The sequence below is a fragment of the Stenella coeruleoalba genome (assembly GCF_951394435.1).
Source record: "Stenella coeruleoalba genome assembly, chromosome: 20".
Classification (NCBI taxonomy): domain Eukaryota; kingdom Metazoa; phylum Chordata; class Mammalia; order Artiodactyla; family Delphinidae; genus Stenella; species Stenella coeruleoalba.
Window position 1 is genome coordinate 48434983 of NC_137166.1, and position 19928 is coordinate 48454910.

Consider the following 19928-nt stretch of genomic DNA (forward strand, 5'->3'; position numbering starts at 1 on the left):
TACTACCCAAGGCAATCCACAGATTCAATGCAATCCCTATCAAGTTACCAATGGCATTTTTCAGAGAACTAGAACAGACACAAAAGACCCTGAATAGCCAAAGCAATCCTGACAAAGAAAAATGGGGGACTTCCCTGGTGTGCAGTGGTTAAGAACCTGCCTGCCAATGCAGGAGACACGGGTTCCAGCCCTGGTCCAGGAAGATCCCACATGCCACAGAGCAGCATAGCCTGTAGGGCACAACTACTGAAGCCCGTGTGCCTAGAGCCCGTGCTCCACAACAAGAGAAGCCACTGCACTGGGAAGCCCACGCACCGCAACGAAGAGTAGCCACTGCTCGCCACAACTAGAGAAAGCCTGCGCGCAGCAACGAAGACCCAATGCAGCCAAAAATAAATAAATAAAATAAATTAAAATCCAACAAATCTATGGTTACCAAAGGGGAAACGTGGGGGATAAGAGGGATAAAGTAGGAGCTTGGGATTAACACACACATACTACTATATATAAAATAGATAACCAACAAGGGCCTACCATATAGCACAGGGAACTCTACTCAGTATTCTCTAATAACCTATATGGGTAAAGAATCTGAAAAAGAATGAATCTATGTATATGTATAACTGAATCACTTTGCTGTACACCTGAAGCTAACAACATTGTAAATCAACAATACTCCAAACAAATTTTTAAAAAAGGAGGGAAGGAGCTTCAAGATGGTGGAGGAGTAAGACGTGGAGATCATCTTCCTCCCCACAAATACATCAGAAATACATCTACATGTAGAACAACAACTACAGAACACCTACTGAACGCTGGCAAAAGACCTCAGACTTCCCAAAAGGGTCTTGGTGCTCTGGCCAGGTGTCAGGCCTGTGCCTCTGAGGTGGCAGAGCTGAGTTCAGGACATTGGTCCACCAGAGACCTCCCGGCTCCATGAAATATCAAATGGCGAAAACTCTCCCAGAGATCTCCTTCTCAACACTAAGACCCAGCTCCACTCAACAACCAAAAAGCTACAGTGCTGGACATGCATGCCAAGCAACTAGCAAGACAGGAACACAACCCCACCCATTAGCAGAGAGGCTGCCTAACATCATCATAAGTTCACAGACACCCCAAAACACACCACTGGACGCGGTGCTGCCCATCGGAAAGACAAGATCCAGCCTCATCCACCAGAACACAAGAACTAGTCCTCTCCACCAGGAAGCCTACACAACCCACTGAAACAACCTTACCCACTGGGGGGAGACACCAAAAACAACGGGAACTATGAATCTTCAGCCTGCAAAAAGGAGACCCCAAACACAGTAAGTTAAGCAAAATGAGAAGACAGAGAAACACACAGCAGATGAGGGAGCAAGGTAAAAGCCCACCAGACCAAACAAATGAGGAGGAAATAGGCAGTCTATGTGAAAAAGAATTCAGAGTAACAGTAAACATGATCCAAAATCTTGGAAACAGAATGGAGAAAATACAAGAAACATTTAATAGGGACCTAGAAGAACTAAAGAGCAAACAAACAATGATGAACAACACAATAAATGAAATTTAAAATTCTCTAGAAGGAATCAATAGCAGAATAACTGAGGCAGAACAGATAAGTGACCTGGAAGATAAAATAGTGGAAATAACTACTGCAGAGCAGAATAAAGAAAAAATAATGAAAAGAATGGAGGACAGTCTTTGAGACAACATTAAACACACCAACATTCGAATTATAGAGATCCTAGAAGAAGAAGAGAAAAAGAAAGGGACTGAGAAAATATTTGAAGAGATTATAGTTGAAAACTTTCCTAATATGGGAAAGGAAATAATCAAGTCCAGGAAGTACAAAGAGTCCCATACAGGATAAATCCAAGGAGAAACATGCCCAGACACATATTAATCAAACTATCAAAAATTAAATACAAAGAAAAAGTATTAAAAACAGCAAGGGAAAAACAACAAATAACATACAAGGGAATCCCCATGAGGTTAACAGCTGATCTTTCAGCAGAAACTCTGCAAGCCAGAAGGAAGTGGCAAGACGTATTTAAAGTGATGAAAGGGGGGTGCTGGGAAGATGGTGGAAGAGTAAGACGCGGAGATCACCTTCCTCCCCACAGATACACCAGAAATACATCTACACGTGGAAAAACTCCTACAGAACACCTACTGAATGCTGGCAGAAGACCTCAGACCTCCCAAAAGGCAAGAAACTCCCCACGTACCTGGGCAGGGCAAAAGAAAAAAAAAGAAAAAACAGAGACAAAAGAATGGGGACGGCACCTGCACCAGTGGGAGGGAGCTGTGAAGGAGGAAAGGTCTCCACACACTAGGAAGCCCCTTCGCGGGCAGAGACTGCGGGAGGCGGAGCGGGGAGCTTCGGAGCCGCGGAGGAGAGCGCAGCCACAGGGGTGCGGAGGGCAAAGCGGGGAGATTCCCGCATAGAGGATCGGTGCGACCAGTACTCACCAGCCCGAGGGGCTTGTCTGCTCACCCGCAGGGGCGGGCAGGGCTGGGAGCTGAGGCTCCTCAGCGCAGGGAGAGGACTGGGGTTGGCGGCTCGAACACAGCCTGAAGGGGTTAGTGCACCACGGCTAGCCGGGAGGGAGTCCAGGGAAAAGTCTGCACCTGCTGAAGAGGCAAGAGACTTTTTCTTCCCTCTTTGTTTCCTGGTGCGCGAGGAGAGGGGTTTAAGAGCGCTGCTTAAAGGAGCTCCAGAGACTGGCGCGAGCCGCGGCTAAAAGCGTGAATCCCAGAGACGGGCGCGAGCCGCGGCTAAAAGCGCGGACCCCAGGGACGGGCGGGAGACGCTAAGGCTGCTGCTGCCACCACCAAGAAGCCTGTGTGCGAGCACAGGTCACTCTCCACACCCCACTTCCGGGGAGCCTGTGCAGCCTGCCACTGCCAGGTTCCCGGGATCCAGGGACAACTTCCCAGGGAGAACGCACAGCGGGCCTCAGCTGGTGCAACGTCACACCGGCCTCTGCCGCCGCAGGCCCGCCCCGCAGGCCGTGCCCCTCCCTCCCCCCGGGCTGAGTGCGCCAGAGCCCCCGAATCAGCGGCTCCTTTAACCCTGTCCTGTCTGAGCAAAAAACAGACGCCCTCCAGTGACCTACACGCAGAGGCAGGGCCAAATACAAAGCTGAGCCCCTGTGAGCTGTGAGAGCAAAGAAGAGAAAGGGAAATCTCTCCCAGCAGCCTCAGAAGCAGCGGATTAAAGCTCCACATCAACTTGATGTGCCCTGCATCTGTGGAATACATGAATAGACAACGAGTCATCCCAAACTGAGGAGGTGGGCTTCGAGAGCAAGATCTATGATTTTTTTCCCCCTTTCCTCTTTTTGTGAATGTGTATGTGTATGCTTCTGTGTGAGATCTTGTCTGTATAGCTTTGCTTCCACCATTTGTCCTAAGGTTCTATCCGTCCTTTTTTTAATAAATAATTATTTTTTAATTCAATAACTATTATACTTTATTTTATTTTACTGTATCTTCTTTCTTTCTGTCTTTTTCCTTCCTTCCCTCCTCCCTCCCTCCCTCCTTTCTTTCCTTCTTACCTTCTTCCATTTTCTTTCTTCTTTCCTTCCTTCCTTCCTTCCTTCCCTCCTTTCTTTCTTTCTTCCTACTTCTACTAATTCTCTCTACTTTGTCTCCCTTTTATTCTGAGCCGTGTGGATGAAAGGCTCTTGCTGCTCCAGCCAGGAGTCAGAGCTCTGCCTCTGAGGTGAGAGAGCCAACTTCAGGACACTGGTCAACAACAGACCTCCCAGCTCCACATAATATCAAATGGCGAAAATCTCCTAGAGACCTCCATCTTAACACCAGCACCCAGCTTCACTCAACGACCAGCAAGCTACAGTGCTGGACAACCTATGCCAAACAACTAGCAAAACAGGAACACAACCCCACCCATTAGCAGAAAGGCTGCCTAAAATAATAATAAGTCCACAGACACCCCAAAACACACCACCAGACGTGGACCTGCCCACCAGAAAGACAAGATCCAGCCTCATCCACCTGAACACGGGCACTAGTCCCCTCCACCAGGAAGCCTACACAACCCACTGAACCAACCTTAGCCACTGGAGACAGACATCAAAAACAACGGGAACTACAAAACTGCAGCCTGCAAAAAGGAGACCCCCAAACACAGTTAGATAAGCAAAATGAGAAGACAGAAAAACACACAGCAGATGAAGGAGCAAGATAAAAATGCACCAGACCTAACAAATGAAGAGGAAATAGGCAGTCTACCTGAAAAAGAATTCAGAATAATGATAGTAAAGATGATCCAAAATCTTGGAAATAGAATGGACAAAATGCAAGAAACATTTAACAAGGACCTAGAAGAAATAAAGATGAAACAAGCAACGATGAACAACACAATAAATGAAATTAAAAGTACTCTAGATGGGATCAATAGCAGAATAACTGAGGCAGAAGAACGGATAAGTGACCTGGAAGATAAAATAGTGGAAATAACTACGGCAGAGCAGAATAAAGAATGAAAAGAACTGAGGACAGTCTCAGAGACCTCTGGGACAACATTAAACGCACCAATATTCAAATTATAGGGGTTCCAGAAGAAGAAGGGAAAAAGAAAGGGACTGAGAAAATATTTGAAGAGATTATAGTTGAAAACTTCCCTAATATGGGAAAGGAAATAGTTAATCAAGTCCAGGAAGCACAGAGAGTCCCATACAGGATAAATCCAAGGAGAAATACGCCAAGACACATATTAATCAAACTGTCAAAAATTAAATACAAAGAAAGCATATTAAAAGCAGCAAGGGAAAAATAACATACAAGGGAATGCCCATAAGGTTAACAGCTGATCTCTCAGCAGAAACTCTGCAAGCCAGAAGGGAGTGGCAGGACATACTGAAAGTGATGAAGGAGAAAAACCTGCAACCAAGATTACTCTACCCAGCAAGGATCTCATTCAGATTTGATGGAGAAATTAAAACCTTTACAGATAAGCAAAAGCTGAGAGAGTTCAGCACCACCAAACCAGCTTTACAACAAATGCTAAAGGAACTTCTCTAGACAAGAAACACAAGAGAAGGAAAAGACCTATAATAACGAACCCAAAACAATTTAGAAAATGGGAATAGGAACATACATATCAATAATTACCTTAAATGCAAATGGACTAAATGCTCCCACCAAAAGACACAGATTGGCTGAATGGATACAAAAACAAGACCCTTATATATGCTGTCTACAAGAGACCCACTTCAGACCTAGAGACACATACAGACTGAAAGTAAGGGGATGGAAAAAGATATTCCATGCAAATGGAAAACAAAAGAAAGCTGGAGTAGCAATTCTCATATCAGACAAAATAGACTTTAAAATAAAGACTATTAGAAGAGACAAAGAAGGACACTACATAATGATTAAGGGATCAATCCAAGAAGAAGATATAACAATTGTAAATATTTATGCACCCAACACAGGAGCACCTCAATACATAAGGCAAAAACTAACAGCCATAAAAGGGGAAATCGACAGTAACACATTCATAGTAGGGGACTTCAACACCCCACTTTCACCAATGGACAGATCATCCAAAATGAAAAATAAGGAAACACAAGCTTCAAATGATACATTAAACAAGATGGACTTAATTGATATTTATAGGATATTCTATCCAAAAACAACAGAATACACATTTTTCTCAAGTGCTCATGGAACATTGTCCAGGATAGATCATATCTTGGGTCACAAATCAAGCCTTGGTAAATTTAAGAAAATAGAAATTGTATCAAGTATCTTTTCCGACCACAATGCCATGAGACTAGATATCAATTACAGGAAAAGATCTGTAAAAAATACAAACGCATGGAGGCTAAACAATACACTACTTAATAACAAAGTGATCACTGAAGAAATCAAAGAAGAAATAAAAAAATACCTAGAAACAAATGACAATGGAGACACAACGACCCAAAACCTATGGGATGCAACAAAAGCAGTTCTAAGAGGGAAGTTTATAGCAATACAAGCCCACCTTAAGAAGCAGGAAACATCTCGAATAAACAACCTAACCTTGCACCTCAAGCAATTAGAGAAAGAAGAACAAAAAACCCCCAAAGTTAGCAGAAGGAAAGAAATCATAAAAATCAGATCAGAAATAAATGAAAAAGAAATGAAGGAAACAATAGCAAAGATCAATAAAACTAAAAGCTGGTTCTTTGAGAAGATAAACAAAATTGATAAACCCTTAGCCAGACTCATCAAGAAAAAAAGGGAGAAGACTCAAATCAATAGAATTAGAAATGAAAAAGGAGAGGTAACAACTGACACTGCAGAAATAAAAAAGATCATGAGAGATTAGTACAAGCAACTCTATGCCAATAAAATGAACAATCTGGAAGAAATGGACAAATTCTTAGAAATGCACAACCTGCCAAGACTGAATCAGGAAGAAATAGAAAATATGAACAGACCAATCACAAGCACTGAAATTGAAACTGTGATTAAAAATCTTCCAACAAACAAAAGACCAGGACCAGATGGCTTCACAGGCGAATTCTATCAAACATTTAGAGAAGAGCTAACACCTATCCTTCTCAAACTCTTCCAAAATATAGCAGAGAGCGGAACACTCCCAAACTCCTTCTACGAGGCCACCATCACCTTGATACCAAAACCAGACAAGGATGTCACAAAGAAAGAAAACTACAGGCCAATATCACTGATGAACATAGATGCAAAAATCCTCAACAAAATACTAGCAAACAGAATCCAACAGCACATTAAAAGGATCATACACCATGATCAAGAGGGGTTTATTCCAGGAATGCAAGGATTCAATATACGCAAATCAATCAATGTGATAAACCATATTAACAAATTGAAGGAGAAAAACCATATGATCATCTCAATAGATGCAGAGAAAGCTTTTGACAAAATTCAACACCCATTTATGATAAAAACCCTGCAGAAAGTAGGTATAGAGGGAACTTTCCTCAACATAATAAAGGCCATATATGACAAGCCCACAGCCAACATCATCCTCAATGGTGAATAATTGAAAGCATTTCCACTAAGATCAGGAACAAGACAAGGTTGCCCACTCTCACCACTCTTATTCAACATAGTTTTGGAAGTTTTAGCCACAGCAATCAGAGAAGAAAAGGAAATAAAAGGAATCCAAATCGGAAAAGAAGAAGTAAAGCTGTCACTGTTTGCAGATGACATGATACTATACATAGAGAATCCTAAAGAAGCTACCAGAAAACTACTACAGCTAATCAATGAATCTGGTAAAGTAGCAGGATACAAAATTAAGGCACAGAAATCTCTTGCATTCCTATACATTAACAAGCAAAGATCAGAAAAAGAAATTAAGGAAACACTCCCATTTACCATTGCAACAAAAAAGAATAAAATACCTAGGAATAAATCTACCTAAGGAGACAAAAGATCTGTATGCAGAAAACTATAAGACACTGATGAAAGAAATTAAAGATGATACAAACAGATGGAGAGTTATACCATGTTCTTGGATTGGAGGAATCGACATTGTGAAAACGACTATACTACCCAAAGCAATCTACAGATCAATGCAATCCCTATCAAACTACTGATGGCATTTTTCACAGAACTAGAACAAAAAATTTCACAATTTGTATGGAAACACAAAAGACCCCGAAAATCCAAAGCAATCTTGAAAAAGAAAAACGGAGCTGGAGGAATCAGGCTCCCAGACCTCAGACTATACTACAAAGCTTCAGTAATCAAGACAGTATGGTACTGGCACAAAAACAGAAATATAGATCAATGGAACAGGATAGAAAGGCCAGAGATAAGCCCACGCTCATATGGTTACCTTGTTTTTGATAAAGGAGGGAAGAATATACAATGGAGAAAAGACATCTTCAATAAGTGGTGCTGGGAAAACTGGACAGCTACATGTAAAAGAATGAAATTAGGGGCTTCCCTGGTAGCACAGTAGTTAGAACCTGCCTGCCAATGCAGGGGACATGGATTCGAGCCCTGGTCTGGGAAGACACCACATGCCACGGAGCAACTAAGCCCGTGCACCACAACTACTGAAGCCTGTGCACCTAGAGCCTGTGCTCTGCAACAAGAGAAGCCACCACAATGAGAAGCCTGTGCACTGCAACAAACAGTAGCCCCCACTCACTGCAACTAGAGAAAGCCCACGCACAGTAATAGAGAAAGACCCAACAAAGCCAAAATTAAAATAAATAATTTTTAAAAACAATTAAATTAGAACACTCCCTAACACCATACACAAAAATAAACTTAAAATGGATTAAAGACCTAAATGTAAGGTCAGACACTATAAAACTCTTAGAGGAAAACATAGGCAGAACACTCTATGACATAAATCACAGCAAGATCCTTTCTGACCCACCTCTTAGAGAAATGTAAATAAAAACAAAAATAAACAAGTGGGACCTAATGAAACTTAAAAGCTTTTGCACAGCAAAGGAAACCATAAACAAGACGGAAAGACAGCCCTCAGAATGGGAGAAAATATTTGCAAGTGAAGCAACCGACAAAGGATTAATCTCCAAAATTTACAAGCAGCTCATGCAGCTCAATATCAAAAAAACAAACAACCCAATCCAAAAATGGGCAGAAGACCTAAACAGACATTTCTCCAAAGAAGATATACAGATTGCCAACAAACACATGAAAGGATGCTCAACATCACTAATCACTAGAGAAATGCGAATCAAACTACAATGAGGTATCACCTCACACCAGTCAGAATGGCCATCATCAAAAAGTCTACAAACCATAAATGCTGGAGATGGTGTGGAGGAAAGGGAACCCTCTTGCACTGTTAGTGGGAATGTGAATTGATACACCCACTACAGAGAACAGTATAGAGGTTCGTTAAAAAAAATAAAAATAGAACTACCATACGACCCAGCAATCTCACTACTGGGCATATACCCTGAGAAAACCATAATTCAAAAAGAGTCATGTACCACAATGTTCACTGCAGCTCTATTTACAGTAGCAAGGACATGGAAGCAACCCAAGTGTCCATCGACAGATGAATGGATAAAGAAGATGTGGCACATTTATACAACGGAATATTACTCAGCCATAAAAAGAAACCAAATTGAGTTATTTGTAGTGAGGTGGATGGACCCAGCGACTGTCATACAGAGTGAAGTAAGTCAGAAAGAGAAAAATAAATACCGTATGCTGACACATATATAAGAAATCTAAAAAAAAAAAGGTTCTGAAGAACCTAGGGGCAGGACAGGAATAAAGACGCAGACGTAGAGAATGGACTTGAGGACACAGGGAAGGGGAAGGGTAAGCTGGGACAAAGTGAGAGAGTGTCATGGACTTATATATACTACCAAATGTAAAACAGACAGCTAGTGGGAAGCAGCCACATAGCACAGGGAGATCAGCTCGGTGCTTTGTGACCACCTAGAGGGGTGGGATAGGGAGGGTGGGAGGGAGATGCAAGAGGGAGGAGATATGGGGATATATGTATAGCTGTTTCACTTTGTTATAAAGCAGAAACTAACACACCACTGTAAAGCAATTACACTCCAATAAAGATGTTAAAAAATAAATAATTTTAAAAAAATTTTTGAAAAGAAAAAAAAGACTTTCAATGGCATTTCTTTGACTTACTTGATTTTGACTGGTTTGGGTCTTGGGGACCATGGTTCCAAGCATATCCAAACAGAGGGAATTATCCTGCATATAGTTATAAAAAGAAAAAAAATCACTCTGGCTCATGGGATTCTCTCAAAAGCTTTAAATGCGTGTTCACAGCTGCTGACTGCCAAGCATATGATTTCCCTAAGATGAGAACATCAGAAGAGGAAGAAGAGAGGCTTCCCTGGTGGTGCAGTGGTTAAGAATCCGCCTGCCAATGCAGGGGACACGGGTTCAAGCCCTCGTCCGGGAAGATCCCACATGCCGCGGAGCAACTAAGCCCGTGCACCACAACTACTGAGCCTGCGCTCTAGAGCCCACGAGCCACAACTACTGAGCCCACATGCTACAGCTACTGAAGCCCACACGCCTAGAGCCTGTGCTCCACAACAAGAGAGGTCACCACAATGAAGCCTGTGCACTGCAACGAAGATCCAATGCAGCCAAAAATAATACAAATACATTTTTAAAAAAATTTACAAGGAAAAGGAAGAAGAGTGACTGACTTAAGGATTATGTATCTGGAACCCATGACCTGTGAATGTCACGGGGATTAAATAAAACCACGACCTATGGACTCCACGTCAGGGATCAACAAAGTTGCAAGAATCACAGGGCAGTAGCGGAGAATGGCATTAATGCCTTACATTTTGATGACATCTCTCAGGTAAGTTGAGACTTTGATTAAAAGGGGGAAAGGTTAAGAAATAACAAGCCCCAAATGGGGTCATCTGCCCCCATGACAGCAAACCAAGACATAACTGCAGTTTCAACCCCTCTCAGGAAGGTGGCCTTTAAACAGACACTCTGAAATCTCCACATCAGCACCAGTGAGGTAACCTGCATAAGAAGACGCCTCCCTAAAAAGATGAGCTGGCCTAAATCATTTCTTTTCTTCTGCTAACAACTTCCTTCCCCCACCCCCTTTCTGCCTATAAAAAACCTTCCATTTTGTACAGCTCCTTGGGGGGTCCTTGTAATTGCTAGGTAGAATGCTGCTCTATTCAAGAACTGCTTGCAAACTATTATACGTAGGATAGATAAACAACAAGGTCCTACTGTATAGCACAGGGAACTATATTCAACATCCTGTGATAGACCATAATGAAAAAGAATGTATACATATAACTGAACCACTTTGTTGTACAGAAGAAATGAACACAACATTGTAAATCAACTCTACTTCAATAAATTTTAAAAATTAAAAAAGAATTGCTTGATAGGGCCAATTAGATTTAAAAAAGTACTATACCAACGTGAAATTTGTAGTTTTGACAAATTTACCTTGGTCAGGTAGGGTGTTAACAGTGGGCAAACCAGGTGAGGCACTTGCGGGAACTTTCTACACTACCTACGTACCATTTCTGTAACTCTCAAATTATAAATTTTCAAAAAGGGTGAATTTTACTTTATGTAAGTTGTTTCTCAGTAAGGTTGATTAAGAAGCATTTTAACTAAAAAGCATTTTGATTAGTGCACAATTATACCATTCTCCACTAAAAGGAACCAGGAGTCCTTGGGCAGATGGCTGATTCTAAGGCTGGGTAAGAAAAATACAAGATGACAGGGAGGACTTTGTAGAGTCAGAAGGAAAGGAAACGCTCCAAAAACAAAAGGATGAGGCGAGGCACAGTGGTATAGGAGCCAACCTGAAAGAGCTCCCAATGGTCAAAGCAGGAACAATTTGACAGCAAAATAAACAATGCCATGTTGGATATAACCCAAAGTAAAAATAAATATACACGCATCCATACTGATCATAGGATAGGCATGAGGTGACTTCTTGCTGTGGACAGACACTGATGTATCTGTGGGTGATGTGACATACTCCAGCAAAAAGGGAGTGGGAGGATACGTAAAACGGGAATGGCAGAAAGTGACGACTGTTGAGACGGTATGAATATACAGACTATGCTATACTATTTTCATTACTTCTGCATTTTAATATTTCCAAAATAAAATGTTTAAAGCCATGGAAAGGAGAAAAACCAGATCATCCAGATGGTGTGTGTATGTGGGGAAGGCAGAGAAGCAGAGAATTAACTTTTTAAATCGTCAGTTCAATTTTCAATAAAAAACATGATGATGAATGTTAAAACTGAACTCAACTGTGGGGTTACACATGGGATCCCATTAGATCATTTTTTTAATCACATATGCCCCCAGGTTGGTGGTTTATTAAATGATTACCTTAATGAAGCACATACACAATTTCAGGATTAACTAACTTTCTACGTTTTATACGTTTTTGAAATTCTTCCACTTCTGTAGTAGATGCTACACTTGCAGGAAAATGGCAAATTGGCAGTCTGGGGGTCCACAAAAACGTTAGCAGGTTTAAATCAGCACCTCTACTAAGCAGACAGGCTTTAAGGCCTGACTCACCCACTTACAAGCTATATGACATTTTCAAAGGCGTAAGTTTCATCCCATAAAAAACAGATCATCACACCCAGGTGGTCAGGACTACTGCAAGGATTAAATGTATAAGGTGCTTCGTCTTTTTTTTTTTTTTTTTTTTTGGCTGTGCTGGGCAGCTTGCAGGATCTTAGTTCCCCAACCAGGGATTGAACCTGGGCCCTCAGCAGTGAAAGTGCAGAGTACTAACCCTGGACTGCCAGGGAATTCCCAAGGTGTTTCTTCTAATACTTATGATAAATGAGTTCAGAGTAACACCAAATTACACAAACTTACTCAGAATTGCAAAAGGTTCATTTCAGTAATTTCTTTTTTTTTTTTTACACAGATTCTCCTTGTCTACACAGCTGCATCTGTGACGTCTATAAATATCACATTTGAAAAGTCTACCAGAAAACTTCACCTAGGTCATGTGATTGTTTAAGTATCAGAGGAGAGGGGCAGAGAGGATAAGATAAATGGCAGAGAAGATGACTGCCTGGCTGGGAATATGGATTCCACACACAAAAAACTGTTAAAACCAGCAAATGAATTAAAAGTAGCAAGATACAATGTCAACATACAAAAATTAGTTGCATTTCTAGCCACTGTGGAAAACAGTATGGAAGTTCCTCAGAAAACTAAAAACAGAGTTGCCATATGATCCAGCAATCCCACTCCTGCACACATACCCAGACAGAACTACTATTCAAAGAGATGCATGCACCCCTATGTTCACAGCAGCACTACTCACAATAGCCAAGACATGGAAACAACCTACCTGTCCATCAGCAGATGACTGGATGAAGAAGATGTGGTATATGTATACAATGGAATAGTACTCGGCCATTAAAAAGAAGGAAATAATGCCATTTGCAGCAACGTGGATGGAACTAGAGATTATCATACTAAGTAAAGTCAGAAAAAGACAAATACCATATGATATCACTTATATGTAGAATCTAAAAAATGACACAAATGAACCTATAAAAAAAAATGAACCTATCTATGAAACAGAATGACAGACACAGAGAACAGATTGGTGGTTGCCAAGGTGGAGGGGTGGGGAAGGGGTGGAGTGGGAGGCTGGGATTGGCAGATGCAAACTATCATATACAGAATGGATAAACAGCAAGGTCCTACTATATAGCACAGAGAACTATTGATATATTCAGTACCCTGTGATAAACCATAATGGAAAAGAATATTTAAAAAAAAGAATGTATATACATGTATAACTGAATCACTTTGCTCTACAGCAGTAAATTAACACTGCAAATCAACTATACTTCAATTTAAAAAAATTGCATTTCTATACACAATGAACAGTTTGAAAACGAAATAAAACAATTCCATTTACAATAGCGTCAAAAAGAATAAAATACTTAGGAATGAACCAAGGAGGTGAAAGGCTTGTACACTGAAAGCTACAAAACACTGGTAAAAGAAATTAAAGACATTAAAAAAATGGAGTGACATCTCATGTTCACAGACAGGGAGATCTAATATTACTTTGTCAGTGCTACCTAAAGGGATCTACAGATTCAATCCCTGTCAAAATCCCAACACACAAATAGGAAAACTCATCCTAAAGTTCATATGGAATCTCGCGGGAACCCAAATAGCCAAAACAATCCTGAAAAATTAGAAGAAGGTTGGTGGACTCACACCCTGATTTTAAAACTTATAAAGCTAACCAAAACAGTGTGGTATTGGCGTCAAGACAGACATACAAACAGACCAAGGCAACAGACCAGAGAGCCCAGAAATAAACCACTGGTTTATGGTCAAATGATTTTGGACAAGGGGGCCAAGACCATTCAATGGGGAAAGGACCATCTTTTCAACAAATGGTTCTGGGAAAGCTGGATATTCACACGCAGAAGAATGAGGTTGGACCCCTCCTTACACCATATACAAAAATCAACTCAAAATGCATCAGACCTAAACATAAGCGCTAAAACTATAAACCCCCTAGAAGAAAACAGTAAAAGCTGCATGACGTTGGAGTTGGCAATGGTTTCTTAGATACGACACCAAAGGCACAGGCGACAACAAAAAAAATTGACAAATTTCACGTCATGAAAATTAAAAACTTTTCTGCAGTAAAAGACCTTCTCCAGGCTTCCCTGGTGGCGCAGTGGTTGAGAGTCCACCTGCCAATGCAGGGGACACGGGTTCGTGCCCCGGTCCGGGAGGATCCCACATGCCGCAGAGCGGCTGGGCCCGTGAGCCATGGCCACCGAGCCTGCGCGTCCGGAGCCTGTGCTCCGCAATGGGAGAGGCCACAAGAGTGAGAGGCCCGCGTACCGCAAAAAAAAAAAAAGACCTTCTCCATGAAGTAAAAAGGCCACACACAGAATGAGAGAAAATACTTGTAAATCATATACCTGATGAGGGATATTCAAATTACACAAAGAACTCCTAAAAACAACAAACACCCTGATTCAAAAACGAGCAAAAGACTTGCATAGACATTTCTCCAAAGAAGATAAACATGTGGCCAATAAGAATATAAAAAGATGCTAAACATCACGAATCATTAGAAAAATGCAAATCAAAAACAATGGGATACCACTTCATACCCATTAGGATGGCTACTATAAAAAACAAACAAAAAACAAGTATTGGTGAGGATGCTACCAACTGGAACCCTTCTGCATTCCTGGTGGGAATGTAAAATGCTGCAGCTACCATGGAAAAAAGTATGGCAGTGTCTCAAAAAATTAGAGAATTACCACATGATCCAGCATTTCTACCCGGGGTATATACACAAAAGAATGAAAAGCAGAGACTTGAACAGATATCTGGACACCCACGTTCACAGCAGCAGCATTCACAATAACCAAAAGGTTGCGAACAACCCAAATGTCCATCGACAGATGAAGAAAATGTGCTCTATACATACAATGCGGTATTATTCAGCCTTCAAAAAGGAAATTCTGACACACCGTAACGTGGACGAACCTCGGAGATACCACGCTAAGTGCAATAAGCCAGACACAAAAGGACAGATACTGTATGACAGAGACAGAAGGTGGAAGAGCGGTTACTAGGGCCTGCGGATAGGGAGAGAACAAGGACTTGTTTAATGAGGACAGTTTCTGTTTGGGAAGATGAAAAAGTTCTGGAGATGAACAGTGTTGATGGTTCCACAACAGTGTGAATGTACTTAACACCACTGAACTGTATACTTAAAGATGATTAAAATGATAAATTTTGTTATGTTTTTCTACAATTAAAAACATATATATGATTCACTTTGTTATAAAGCAGAAACTAACACACCATTGTAAAGTAATTATACCCCAATAAAGATGTTAAAAAAAAAAACAAAAAAAAAAACATATATATATACTAGGAAGTCTGGAGATGTCGTACTTAGACACAAATGAAGGTGATGGAGTGAAGACGGTATTTTAAAAGGGGTGGTCAAGGAAGGCTGTAGGTGAGATGAACTGCCGAGCAGAGACATGAATGAATAGGAGAGAGGGGCTGGAGGTTTGTGGGGTAGCAGCCTCCCAGCCAGAGAAAAGAGAGGAAAAGGTCCTCACGCAGAAGCGTAACCCTCGTATTTGAGGAACCAGTGAGGCTGGCAGAGGGCAAGGCAGGGGGAAATGACAGGAGAAAAATGCAGACTGTTAAGGCTGGGTGAACGGACACCACTACAGGGGCCCCTTAAATACGTTGGATTTTATTCTGAGTGAAATGGGGAGCCAGGGGAGGGCCTGAAGTAGAGGAGTGTGACGTGACTGAGGTTTTCAAAGGGTCTCTTTGCCTGCCGTACAGAGAAGAGACAGATTATCCAGAACAGAGGCAGGATAATGGGACTGTAGCAGCGAGGTCCTCACCTGAATGCCCACCTCTCTGGGTCTGGACCTCCGTCATCCAAAGTTTCTCCTCTCTCTCCAACTGGGATATCATATCTGGCTTGGAGGACTGGTGCCCTGAGAAAACATTAAAGGGAAAAAAGTACTGAACAATTTTGGTTCCAATCCCATGATGGAAGGCTCCGCCCACCCCCCCAAAGTTTATTGAACATTTTTGATCAGACCTGTTGTAAGAAATACATTCTCATTAGAAACATGTGACTATCCCCACGAATCACTGAAACAAAAGACTAAATGACCTGTGTCATCACGTCCTTTGCAGAGTCTCACTGTATTTACTGCAAGCGCTGCAGTTATTGCTACGATGTGCACCACTCTCGCTAAGGAGCTCTGACACTGCTACTTTATTCTACATTATTACAAGACTTAGTACTAAATTAATTTCATGCCCCACCAATGGATCATGACCCACCAATTTAAAAAAAATATAATATGTAAAGCAACTATACTCCAATAAAAATTAATTTAAAAAAATTAAAAAAGGTATGAAAGTGGGGGAGAGAGGGATAAATCAGGAGATTGGGATGAAAAAAAAAGATATAATATGAAATAAGGAGCCAGGTGCAGCCAAGCTCAACTGCTCACTTACAGTGCAGTTACAAAAGAAACGTTTGCCTTGGAACAAAGACTAGAAACATCTTGTCTCTATGCTCCAAAGGGACTGGAAAACTCTGGGTCTCTAAGGAGTCCCAAAGCCTGGAAGTCACGGGCAGAGGCCAGGGATGTTACTAAACATCCTATAATGCACAGGAGAGTCCCCATGACAAAGAAACCATCTGGCCCCAAAAGGCAGTAGTACCGAGGTTGGGAAACCCGGCCCATGGGGAATGATGCCAAGTCACAGGGAGGGCGCCCGTCCTCACCCACTGAGAGCAGGTTCCGGAAGTTCTCCAGCATCACCTCTCGGTACAGCTTCCTCTGGGTGGAGTCCAGCAGCCCCAGCTCTTCCTCCGTGAAGGTCACGGCCACGTCCTTGAAGGTCACCGCCTCCTACGACACCAAACACATGTAGCCTTAATCTTACAAGCAACCGCCCCTGGGAGCAGGGCAGCACTGGGAAGGTGGAGGAGGCATGTGGGAGGCCGTTCCAGATTCTAAGCGACCTGAACAACTCTTCTTAGGACACCGTCTCCTCTTCCCCTTCCACAGTTACACCAAAGATGCTGGAGTGGTGGGGTCGGTGGAGGAAGGAACGACAAGAAAAAATCTTAAAACCTTATATACGTGCAACATGGTGCCCTTTATATAGCTGTGTCTCTAGAACTGTCACGGTTACGTTAAGGCATACACGCATTTTACAATTTCACTGAAAGTCCCAAATTTTGTAAGAAATGTTGAGTTAATTTAGTCCCAACGGTATTTACAATAATAGTGCCTATCTCCTTCTCTCACTGGGCAGTACCACTATTTTGTCAATGACTGCCAATCTAAACAGCCTTCAGTACCTCCGTGGGGGCAGGTAGGTAGTTCATTCTGTCCCAGGTACACGCTGTACCTGTCAACTGTGGCAGCATTCAGTGTCAAGGTTAAGAGCACAGGCTTTGGAGACTGACTGCCTCAGTTCACACTCTAAGGCTCTGTCCATTACTACCTTTGTGACCTTGGACAAGTCACCTAACTTCTCAATACCTCAATTTCCCCATCTGTACAAGGGCACACCATCATAGGGTACTTGATGGGATTAAATGAGAATATGCGAAGGGTTTAGGATATATCTGACACTTCTTTTTTTCCCCCACCTCGCTGCACGGCATGCGGGATCTTAGTTCCCCAACCAGGGATCAAACCTGTGCCCCATTCAGTGGAAGCGTGGAGTCTTAACCACTTGGACCTCCAGGGAGTATCACGTTAGATACTCAAAAAATGTCAGCCATCTCTATTACTATTATCATCATTATTCACGGCTGCATGGTATTTCATAAGAGTGAAAAAATATACATTTAACCGTTCCAAATAATTAACAATACAATAATTTAAGATTTTAAACTTACTAATAATGCTGCAAAAAACGCATTAGCCAACTTAGCCAACTTGTCTGGTTATTTCCTTAGGCTAAGTTCCAAGAAGTGGCAACTACACTGTCAAAAAAAATATGCACCTTTGCTAGTAAAATGGCAATTCTCCCAATTAACTCTTCCTGTCACAGATCAAAAGTGTTCCTGATTCTCCATACTCTGGCCCAAATTGGACATTATCTTATTTTTTTTTTTTTTTTTTTTGTGGTACGCGGGCCTCTCACTGTTGTGGCCTCTCCCGTTGTGGAGCACAGGCTCCAGACGCGCAGGCTCAGCGGCCATGGCTAACGGGCCCAGCCGCTCCGCGGCATGTGGGATCTTCCCGGACCGGGGCACGAACCCGTATCCCCTGCATTGGCAGGCAGACCCTCAACCACTGTGCCACCAGGGAAGCCCTATCTTACTTCTTAAATCTTGGGTAATTTGGTAAGTGATAAAAACAGCTCTTTTTAAAAATTTCCATTTATTTAACTTCATCAAAACATCTCTTTCAGTATTTTCCCCCCACATATCGCTTGTTCATTTGCCTTGCTTGTAATCCTACTGAGGTAGCTGATGCATCAGTAAGATTCCTATGAAGAATATTAAGCCTTTTCTAGCATGTACAAATTCCCACCTTCACCCCTCACTCCTGTTTCCTGTGTCTCATGCCTTAGCATATGGTGTTTTCCTTTATGACAATTAAAATTATTTCTCTAGGGAATTCCCTGGCAGGCCAGTGGTTAGGACTCGGTGCTTCCACTGCCAGGGTCCCGGGTTCAATCCCTGGCCAAGGAACTAAGATCCCACAAGCTGCTCAGCAAAAAAAAAAAAAAAAAAAAAAAAGTTATCTGTCTAAAGACTTAGCTCATCTCGACATTTGTTCTGACTGGAGTCCTGAGCATATGTGTATTAAACAACTAGCTGACACATCTGGCAAAGAAGAGACAGGCACTCAGAAAAGGAACTGAGGGCAGTGTTATTTTTGGAGTCCTCCAGCCACACCAGGCATACACACAATGTGGCCTCAGGGCCCCATGTGGAGCAGTCTCTTCTTCTGGGTCTCTCCACTCATCCTCATTGGACACCTGAAAGTCCTGCCTCGGGCAATGGAAACTTTAGTGTCAGCTGGGGACTGAGTGGATTTTCACAGGTATCTGAAAGTTCACAAATCTGTTTCTGTTAAAATGCAGATAAGACCATCTATATCCTAACACAGCTGCTTCATGAAGTAAATGCCTGGCAAGTCCCTGCTGCTACTAGACTTTTCAAAATCACCGGGTACCTCTTTAACATATACTAACATGGCAGTGAACAAAACAGATACTTAACTATAATACATACGTGGTGTAACTTAGAATTAAAGAATCTAGTTCTTGTTTGAAAACAAAATTATTTTCTCTTAGTTCAGTATCAGCTGGACTCTGCTGCATGAAACCATGCTTTAGACATTCCAGCCACAAAACATGAGGCTCCCCATGAGAAAACAATTGAGTTCCCAAACTTTTAGGAAGAAAATGGCAGAACTCTCAGAATTCCTGTTTGGGAAGAAAGGTTATATGTAGGAAAACGGTCACTGCAAACATCTTAAAATGGGAAAGTTCATAAACCACATAAATATGGACAACAGAAAAAAATACTAGGTAAACTATGGAAAATGAAGTGACCTTTCAAGTTGTGGGAGCTACACAATTTTAAAAATCCAAAATGTGGGGCTTCCCTGGTGGCACAGTGGCTAAGACTCTGCCTGCCAAGGCAGTGGACACGGGTTCGAGCCCTGGTCCAGGAAGATCCCACAAGCCACGGAGCAAGTAAGCCCCTGCACCACAACTACTGAGCCTGCACTCTAGAGCCCGTGAGCCACAACTACTGAGCCCGTGCGCCACAACTACTGAGTCTGCGTGCCTAGAGCCCATGCTCCACAACAAGAGAAGCCACCACAATGAGAAGCCCGCGCACCACCACGAAGAGTAGCCCCTGTTCGCCACAA

General features: G+C 42.1%; 1 protein-coding gene across 7 annotated transcripts in view; it reads right to left on the reverse strand.

The window, feature by feature from the left end:
* The window catches only part of ZNF235 (zinc finger protein 235), a 62079-nt gene that overhangs the window by 23929 nt on the left and 18222 nt on the right, over positions 1-19928 (reverse strand). For 6 of the 7 annotated variants that reach the window (XM_079907982.1, XM_079907986.1, XM_079907988.1 and 3 more), the window contains 2 exons: positions 16808-16934; positions 15906-16001 (listed from right to left, as the gene is read on the reverse strand). In XM_079907982.1, the coding sequence (XP_079764108.1) occupies positions 15906-16001; positions 16808-16934 (223 nt within the window). The remainder of the gene's footprint in view (positions 1-15905; positions 16002-16807; positions 16935-19928) is intronic. The other variant, XM_079907983.1, reaches the window with a different exon arrangement.